Here is a 10,102-nt window from a genome sequence, read left to right as displayed (position 1 = left end):
GAAAAGTAGCCCCCCTCCAGAAGGAAGGATGGTACCAGCACCAAGTCAGAGATGATTTGAGGATCTACAGCTGACTGATACACGAATAAGATACATTTTTGTTAATAGTTTAGGTACTTGAAACAATTTAATACACACCAGGACTAACATGAATAGACACCAACCTATTAGTCCACGAATAGGTTGAGTAAACAAAAAAAAAATGCCAACACGGAGCAAGTATACAAACTCCATGCAAATTGTATTGAAGGTAAACACAGAAGCCAGTGCTGTAATCAATTCTGATAGGCTGTGAACATGTGATTAAAAACGTTCACCGTACCAATTGCCAAATGCACAATTGGTTCCCTTATAATAGCAGCTGTTCTTTTTAGATACAGCTTCTCTGTGAAGCTTATTTATCATTAGTACAACCTCTATTCATGCACAGATTACAGAGTTCATTATATGCTGTCTGTCTGTGCGGGGTGTCAATAAAGTTTTGTTCGAGAAAAAAAGACCCGAAGAGAAGTGAAGCCAGTTCGTCATTGTGCTGCGACTTCCTGCAGTGCCTGCTGTCAATGTCAGCCTGTGTATAGAGCTCAGGAGCTGCAGGAACTCCATTCATCAGAAATGCTGAGGTCCCGGCTCAGGTATGCTGCGTTACATGGCGCTCTGTGTGCCTGGAGCATGAATAAAACATGTTATTTCCATTGTTCCTCAATCATCATTTCTAGTGATAATTGGTTTGTGCTAGGAGCTTGTAGATGAAGGCATTTCATATAATCATGTCTTACCTGGTAGAGTGAAGGCCAGCTGCAGACTAAACCTTTGTTTTACATAGTGAAGGGATACAAGCTCCCTGGTTATTTAATGCTGTCTTTGTCACTATTAGTGATATGAGGGGGCTTCCTCCAAACTACTGTGACTGACACCCCCTTCTCCTCCCAGCCTGCAGCTGCACATCACAAAGGGGTGGAAAGACCCCTGCTTCAACTGATTGGCTCAGGAAGAGGGTTTTGTGTCAGCTTTCTGCAGCCTTTGGCCAATTAAAGGAGAACTATGGGGATAGGGCTTTTCCCCATAGTTCTCCTTAGGGTAACAGGAGGACACAAACTAGCGTCCTCCCGTCACCCTAAGCTCAGTATACCGTGAGCTACAGCTAGTGGTATACTGAGACGCAGCAGCTGAAACGGATCCCGCCAATTATGTCTGGATCCGCCCAGCTAGAGGCCAGCTGTACCCGCCCCGTCCGTTCCGCCAGTCAGCGCAGGAGGATCGGAGGGGGGAATCCAGCCACTCCCCTGTCACGGCAGAGAGCTGTGACAGGATCGAGAAGTGAGCGAACGGCGCTATGTATTCGCTCACCTCCCGATCTAGTGAGCTGACCTGTGACAGTCTCATTGTCACAGGTCGGCTAGAACTATGTCAGTGAAAAGCACTCACCTCATAGTTCTCCTTTAACTTTAATTGGAGTGTACACTAGAGATGAGACTGGACTTGGTGTGAGCTTAGTTCGCCTGTGTTCACCCAAGTCTGCTCAAAACTGTGACCGCCACCCCCTCCTCTTGACCCAATCAATGGTGGCATTTGCGGCAGGGCATTCCCCGCCCCTTTGTGACTTGTGGCTGTGTCACTCCACAAGTGATTGGGTCAGGAGGAGAGGGTAGCAGTCACAGTTTTGAACTGGATTTGCACCAAGCCCAGCCTCGTCACTAGTGTACATTCATAGCTCTATATGGCAACGCTTTTCACTATGCTGCGGTGGCCTCTGGTGGCAACCCGTGAGCTGCAGAAAAATGTGGTAGCCTACCACACTGCACATCACACCTGCATTGTGCCGCTGCGGGGAAGGACAGGTGCTGCGTGTGATTTGTACGCAGCAACCTGTTCTTCTCTGTGGGAGTTCGCGGCCATATGCCGCCCTACGCTCACCTGAGCTGCAAGTCCGTGCGGGTGTCCGTACTCGTGACAGGATGGATCCTGTCTGCGTCCGAGCAGGAACACCCATACAGACATGCAGTTCGGGTGAGCGTACGGCTGCGTATTCCCATAGAGAAGAACAGGCTGCGTACAAATCACACGCAGCACCTGTCCTTCCCGGAAGCTGCCCCATACGGCCATGCACGCAGCACGGATCTGTACGGCCAGCTGTTTGTCGTGTGATTGAGGGCTTACTGAGCTGCCTGTCTGGCTACTGGGTCTGTCACACAAATAGGTGCAGCGGGCGAGCTTCTTCAGTGCTGTGCAACAGTACATAATCAGCATCACAGTGCTGCTGGCCATCAGTGAGCACAGTGCTGCTGGCCATTGTGCCCATCTATGTGACAGGCCCAGTAGCTGGGCAGAGACTTTTATGTAATGATGCTGAGCCAATTTCAACAGGCTCTGCATCACTCAGATGGCTGCCTGTCTGCGTGTGTAGCTTAAAAGTGTGCTGGGGAGCCCTTTTGTACTGTTGTATAATGCACCTTTTCCTTTTTGCTAATTTCTAACAAATTTGAGCGGCCGCTATATTTGATTTTTTTGGATCTGGTGCAGACATACACTGGAAGTCTTCAACTCCCTTATAGAGACGACGTCTGGGCTACTGGTATATTGTTGTACCTTTAGGAGGATAGGGCCTCCTCCTCTGATCTCTGTTTGTGCATTGCTATAGATGTCCCATAGTTGGGAAGTCAGATAGTGTAGAGTTAGAGATCACACTTATCAGATTGCTAGCAGCATGTCAAATGCTCCTATCCCTGTGGCAACTACTCAGCTCCATCTGGTGGTTGCCACTTGTAACTGCACCTACTACCCCAGTCTAGTCAGCTGCAGGATAATCAGCCTGGCTACACAACCCTCACAGCCTGGGGATTGGTTAGTTGTTCTCTATTTAAGCATAACAAGCCCAGGGCTCTGGGCTTGTGATAGTTCTGGTCTTGTTTTGCTCTGTCTACCCAATCCTGATCTTGAATTGTAGTCCTGCCTTGATCTTGAAACCTAGCCTTGCCTTGGATCTTTAATCCTGTATCTGTTTTGTTTCTTGTATCTAGTTCTGTCCAGTTTGTGTTTCCTGTTCCTGTCTTCATGTATTCTTTTTGTCTTGTACTTGACATCAGTCAGCACTTCTCCTGGATCCTGGGGGCTGCCTGCGACATCTATGGCCAGAGTGTATAGCTGAAATCCTGGGGGCTTCCGAGTACCTGTTAAGGTCCCCACACACCTTGCAATAATCGTACGATAATCGCGGGAAATCCCGCAATCGTACGATTATCGTAAGGTGTGTGGAAGCCGTGCGACCTCTACTACTGTAAGGTCGCACGACTTTTAACTTACGGACATGTTCGAAAACCCGCCGAGCATCGTACGATGTTCGGCGGGTTTGTGGCATGTTCGTACGATAAAAGCCGTACGGGCCAGTGTGCGCAAGCGCACACTGCCCGTTCGACATTGCGGTCATCGGAAGCCCGCCCCTCAGGGGGCGAGGCTTGCGATCATCGCAAGTACGATCTGCCTATGCAAGATAGGCAGATCGTACGTTTTTTTAAGTACCTTACAACCATCGCAAGACAAAAGTCTTGCGATGGTTGTAAGGTGTTTGCCCAGCCTTAAGGTGTCTATACACTGTACGATTCTCGTACGAGAATCGCGGGAAATTCCGCGATCGTACGAGAATCGTACAGTGTATGGAAGGCGTGGGACCGTTTCTACTGTACGGTCGCACGTCTTCTGTCGAACAAGCAGGCTGTATACTTTGTATGGGCACCTTAAGGCGCTTATTGCCTTATTGGAAAGGCAGCTGCTAAAGGTGAAACAACTCGCCACTATACACTCTGACCAAGGTGTCTGCACAGAGGTGCCCTGATGTGGAAGCGTGGCTTTCCTGTGTATTTTCAAATGTATGCAACTAAAACCTCTATTAAACAGGTTCATTTGATTTTTATTTTTTTTTGTGTTTTTGCTGTCTAGCTTGAAAGCGTACTGGGCGCACACATAGTGGCTACACTTCTGTAGCCTCAGACGGCATGGACCTGGCCAGTGATCTCAGCCACTTGCTCTGGTCTCACCAGCTGTCCCCTGCAGGACACTTCACTGACCGGGAGTGGTGGAACAAAGCATGGTGCACCAGTCACTCACACACTTCGAAGTATTAGGAGTCTTTTGCAGGGAGGTTTTCAATAACTTTTTTTTTAACTGTTAAAAAATTGTATGGATTGTAGGCACTATAGTTAGGAGTAAATTGCTAAGTGTGCAGTTGGTGTCCTCAACTGTGTATAGAATGGAGGGCCGTCATCAGACGGGTATGGCCGATACTCATGTAAGGGGCCCGGGCTACCTGGGGGGCACGTCCGGAACCCTTACATGAGTATCGGCCGACGGTGAAAGGCGAGGAGGCGGCCGGGCCCCCACAGCGCCGGAGGAAGCCTGGCCCTAGCAGCGCAGGGCCCCAGCATTGCCGATCCAGCGGCTTGGAGACATGCTGGGGCCCCATCAGCACCTCTGCTCGTCTAATGTTGGACCGGCTGGAAGTAACACGTCACTTCCGGCTAGTCTGGCGGCAGAGGAGGAGGCAGGCACCAGGAGCAGGTTAGAGGAGCTGGGAGAGAGGGGGAGGCAGCCCTGACCAGCCAACCTGAGACCCCTGCAGAGCCCACCATAGAGAGTCTCAGATGGGCTGTGCAGCATCTATGATGGGCTCTGCAGGGTCACTCTCAGGTGGGTCCTTTGTCCAGCGGGTCGCTAAGCCCTGAGTCCAGCGGGTCACTAAGCCCTGAGTCCATGGGGTCACTAAGCCCTGAGTCCATGGGGTCACTAAGCCCAGAGTCCATGGCCTAAAGCCGTGTAAGTGGCCCCAAAAGTTCTGATGGCTGCCGTGATAGAATGTATTTTCTTCAAATGGAAAATTGTGTCTAGATGATTTTCCTTCCTTTGTACATTTCCATTGTAGTGCATGATTGCAGAGCCCCATAGGGGCAATCTCTGTTTAATGTTGTTTTTCCTATGAGAAGGAATCTGCTTTCATGTAGATGCAGCAGGAAGTGGAAATTATAGTAGGTGATGCTACAGTTTCCATTTTCTTGATGCCTCCATGACAACATATATATGGAAGCTAGCCAGCAAAAAGTCAACAGTGAGGAGTGTGGACAGCCTTAGGGCTAACAGATAGAAGAAAACTATTAGTTGCAGACAAAGTTGATGAAACTCTTTTGTCAAATTCAGCAAAAGAAAGGTGGCAGAATCCCGTTTGTGGTGTGCCATAAAGGGGGAAGAAGTTGGTTTCCCCCTTAAATGTCAGGAAGTTAAAAAAAAAGTCTTCATAAAGACACAGAGGGGGGAATTCATCGAAACTGGAGCAGATTTGCACTGAAACCAATCAGCTTCCCTGTCTTATTTTCAAATCTTTCCTGAGCAAACTGAAAAGAGATGCTGATTGGTTGTCTTGGGCAACTGCTCCAGATTCGGTCTGCTCCAGTTTTGATAAATCCCCCTCCCCTCCCCCCCATATTTTTGTAGCCTCCTTCTGCTGTCCTGCGTGTAGGGAGTGCAGGAAATCAGAGTTGTGGCATAAAAACAGTAAAAGCTATGGTGAAAGAAAGGCTTCTTTTGCAGGTCACATCTGAGAGTTGGATTACTAACAAACGAAAGCCATACCAGGATACAGATAGAGCTGATATCTCAAATCTATCTGAACTGCTGGCTTCTAACATTAAGTGATTCTACTGAGGAGATATAACTACTAGAACAGTGAGGCGAATCTTTTTGAGCCCGAGTGCCCAAACTGGCGAAATCTCCAACTCGTTACGTCGCGTCCAGTAACTTACCAGTAGGAGATTTGGACGAGATGGAGCTCGAGTGCATGCGCCAGCCATGGCAATTTCAGAATCCTCGTCAAGTTCTTCAATCCCCATCAGTGCTCCTGCACAACTCTACAATCGTAGTCATTTCAAAGCCAGCCGGTCAGAGATCATCTTTTGTTAACAGATTTCATGTTATGCCATCGGGTGGGCGTTCAGGTACAGTAACACCAATTGGAGAACTTGATACTGCTCTTGGGTGGCCACATTGTCGCATTAAAGGGAGTTGGAGAACTCAACGAAGATTGTGAAACCGCGCAGGCGCAATAACGAATTGGGGAACTCGAGGATTGTGACACTGCCACAGCCGACGCATGCACTAGCGCCATCTCGTCAAATTCTCCTACTGGCAAGTCCCCGGACGTGACGTAACGAGTTGGAGAGCTCGACGAGTGGCCCTTTCAATAGAACACCGCCACGATAGAGCCTATTTTCAGGGGCTGGCCTGGAGCAGGAGCTCCCCTATGTTAAATCGAACCTGGGCTCGCGGGCCAGCAGAGAGGGCCCTGTATGGCCGCAGTGACACACTTGCCTTAGGTTCGCCATCGCTGCACTAGAACTTCCAGTTTCACCCAAATTCTGCAACTATTATAAAGTCATATGGCAGTGTCATGCTCCACAATCGATTCTACATCATTTAGAGTAGTGTCTGAAACTTTGTGTATCACTTTAACAAATTTTGCAGAGCCATGGTCCTCTTAGAAATTGCCATATGGTCCAGTTACATACACTGCCAGTACCCAGTAGGACATTGTCTTCTGCAAGATCAGAACACATACAAACCTTTTTGAACAGTTTCCCTATGCTCCATGTTGTTTCAACCATTAGTAACTGACTATAGAGTAAGCATAGCAACCAACTTTCTGTTGAGATGAGAAGAGGGGCACCTTCCAGTACAATGTATTTAGGCAAATACAGATATATGCTATCATACATACAAATATCAGATGTGTCAGACAAATGCTGGTAGATATTTCCTTGAAGAAGATTTAAAGCTGTTACCAATAACTTGTTTTGTCATATGTGTTCTGTTGTTCTGGATCATCTTGTTGGTTGCCCCCTCATTGACATTCTAGCAACAGAATGTATAACAAATAACGTTGACCTTGAACCTTAACCTACTGCATGTAACATTCGTCCCATGTCTGTTTTGTAGGCTATGTAGTTGGAGGGTCACAAAATGTAATGCTAAACTTGCCTAGCGGATGATGAATAAGGTGAACTATGGGGTTAGGGCTTTTCCTCATAGTTCTCCTTAGGGTAACGAGAGTACACAAACTAGCGTCCTCCCGTCACCCTAAGCTCAATATACTGCGGGCAACATCCTATCACGGCAGAGAGCTGCTACAGGATCGAGAAGGGAGCGAATGCCAGTATGTATTCGCTCACTTCCCGATCTACTGAGCCGACCTGTGACAGTCTCATTGTCACAGGTCGGCTAGAACTATGAGGTGAGTGAAAAGCAACCTTTAAAGGTGCCCATACACTGTACGATTCTCGTACGAGAATCACGGGAAATCCCGCGATCGTACGAGAATCGTACAGTGTATGGAAGGCGTGCGACCGTTTCTACTGTACTGTCGCACGTCTTTTGTCGAACCAGCATGCTCGAAAACCCGCCGAGAATCGTACGATTGTTGGCGGGTTTCTAGCCTGCTCGTTCGATAGCTGTGGAACGGGCAGGTGTGCGCACGCACACACTGCCCGTTCTGCATTGCGGTCATCAGAAGCCCGCCCCTCAGCGGGGCGGGCTTTCGATGATCGCAAGTACGATCTGCCCGTCCAAGGTGGGCAGATCGTACAAGCTTTCAATAAGCATACGACCATCGCAAGACAAAAGTCTTGCGATGAACGTAAGGTGTATGGGCACCTTAACTCTTGTGGAGGAGGACCTACCACAAGGGTAAAGGATTTTAATTCTCAGAGCTCAACTTAAATAATGTACCTTAGTTGGAAGATTTCAGTGTGTGTTCAGGGTGATGTGAATGAGGGTGTCAGGGTATCTGGTATAGATGGGTTAAAATGTTTATTGGTAGGGAGGAAAGAAGGGGTAATTTAAAGAATAAGGAATGTTATTTTCAGCAGTGGTTCCCGACAATTGCAATATTAGTGTGGAGTGTAAACTGTGATCATTAGGCATACATATCAGGAAGCAGGGTTGGGTTGGCATGGTTATTCTATCAGAGGCTGTAATATTTACATATTCTTAACAAACAGTAAAAGAGGTGTAAAGCAAGCCCTCACTGACCTCTGTGCTGCAGGTAGTGTGGAGCATGTCATCCATTTTGGGTCCAGTTGTAATTTTCGTAATGGAAGCATCATAGAGACCATGCAGGCCCAAAGTCAGTTTTTTCTTTAGGTCTGCTTCAAGGCTTTAGTGCTGTTGTTTTTTTTCTTTTTCTTCTGGGTGAATAAATGAAAGGATTGGAAGCAAATACATTTGGTGACTTTGCCCCTTAATTTGTGGTATGTAATGCTGGTTTTGAAAAGATGTCTAGGAAACAACTGCATTTTTGCAACCTTTTCCTATTGATCTTCTCCTAACTGAACTCTCTGAAAACGTCTTCAGTGCCAGTGGATTTATTTGTCCAAAGACATTAAAGGAGAACTATGAGGTGAGTGAAACTCACTCAGCCTCATATTTCGAGCCGACGTTTGACAATGAAACTGTCACACGTCGGCTCAATAGATAGGGAAGTGATACCGTCGCTCGCTCACTTCTCGCTCATAACCTTGCAGAGAGCCGTGACTGTCAGTCACCACTCCCCTTAGGGATTCCCCTCCTCCCTGCTCCGATCCTCCAGCGCTGACTGGCGGAACGGACGGGGGAGGGGGCGGGTACAGCTGGCTCTGCCTCTAGATAGGCAGAGCCAGCTGTCCCTCACGCAGCTGCGTGGATCTCAACAGTAATGTCGGGATCCGGCTGCGGCAGTCTCAGTATACCGCGAGCTAGAGCTTGCGATATACTGAGCTTTGGGTCACGGGAGGACGCTAATATATGTCCTCTCGTGACCCTTAAGAGAACTATGGGGAAAACACTTACCTCATAATTCTCTTTTAAAGATGACAGGATCTCAATGGGCTTAAGGCATTAGGACACTGAGAAGTAGACATTAGTTTAGCTAGCCCTAATAAGATGTGTGTTATTATTCACTTAAAGAAGAACTCCGGCCTGCACATCACTTTATATATTTAGGTCCCTCTCACTCAGAGGAAGCAAACTAATGTAACAATTTATCTTAAACGTTCTTACTTTTCTTGCAATCCTTGTTTTTAGCTGCCAGGGATGTCACATCCTCCAATGTACAGATCAGTCCTTCATGCAGCCAGGGGGAGGATCTAGGTAACCAGTGTGGGTCATATCCTTTTTTTCCCCCAAACTTCTCAGTAATGTTTCCTTAATATAGTAAAAAATAAAACCCCCTGTGGTGATTAAAGACCACAAAAAGAAATCTCTATCTGTCCCCAAAAAATGGTATAAAATTAATTTCAGTACAGCGTTGCGTGATGCAATAAACTCCAGTCAAAGTACTGCAGCGCGAAAAAATTAAAAATGACCTGACCAGGAAAGGGGTGTAAACACCTGGTCAGCAAGTGGTTAATCAGCTCCTGAGCTTCAGCTCACTTGCTTGTCGGCAGACTTAGCATGTAAACTGATGAATTGATTCATGTAAAAGATCAGAACTTCCCATCACTAGTGTGAAAGAGCAGTGTGACTTTTCACAGAGTTCCAGCCCCGCCCAGTCTCAGGGAAGGAGGTGTGACAGCAGAGAGCTCTGCACTGAGAGTGGGCGGGGTCAGACCAGTAGTCTAAAGGTGCCCATACACCTTGCGATTATCGTACAATAATCACGGGAAATCCCGCGATTGTACGATAATCGCAAGGTGTATGGAAGGCGTGCAACCGTTTTTACTGCACAGTCGCACGTCTTTTGTTGAGCCAGCAGGCTGGAAAACCCGCCGAGAATCGTACGGTTGTTGGTGGGTTTCTAGCCTGTTCATTCGACAACTGCCCGTTCAGCATTGCGCTCATCGGAAGCCTGCCCCTCAGTGGGGCGGGCTTTCGATGATCGCAAGTATGATCTGCCTGTCCAAGATGGGCAGATCGTACGAGCTTTTAACCCCTTCATGACTGAGCTTGTTTTTAGTTTCTGTTCGTAAATGACTGACACACTTTTGACATTTTTGCTGTGTGATTCTTCCACGTCAGTAATATACTTTCTTACAAAGTGCACCCACACATATTATATATTGATTTTTAGAGGACAGATAGGGCTACATAT

The 10,102-nt window shown here is 47.5% G+C and overlaps 1 protein-coding gene across 1 annotated transcript in view; it reads left to right on the top strand.

Annotated features, from left to right (window-relative positions):
• The first annotated feature begins 517 nt into the window (after nucleotides 1-517).
• The window catches only part of HIBCH (3-hydroxyisobutyryl-CoA hydrolase), a 101,666-nt gene continuing 92,081 nt past the window's right edge, over nucleotides 518-10,102 (top strand). The window contains exon 1 of the mRNA XM_018556075.1: nucleotides 518-632. Coding sequence (XP_018411577.1) covers nucleotides 613-632 — 20 coding nt within the window. The 5' untranslated portion in view covers nucleotides 518-612. The remainder of the gene's footprint in view (nucleotides 633-10,102) is intronic.

The sequence above is a fragment of the Nanorana parkeri genome, unplaced genomic scaffold (genome assembly GCF_000935625.1).
Source record: "Nanorana parkeri isolate BGI_ZX_2015 unplaced genomic scaffold, ASM93562v1 scaffold224, whole genome shotgun sequence".
NCBI classification, from domain to species: domain Eukaryota; kingdom Metazoa; phylum Chordata; class Amphibia; order Anura; family Dicroglossidae; genus Nanorana; species Nanorana parkeri.
Note: the sequence above shows the minus strand (reverse complement) of the source record. Positions and strands in the feature narration are given on the sequence as shown.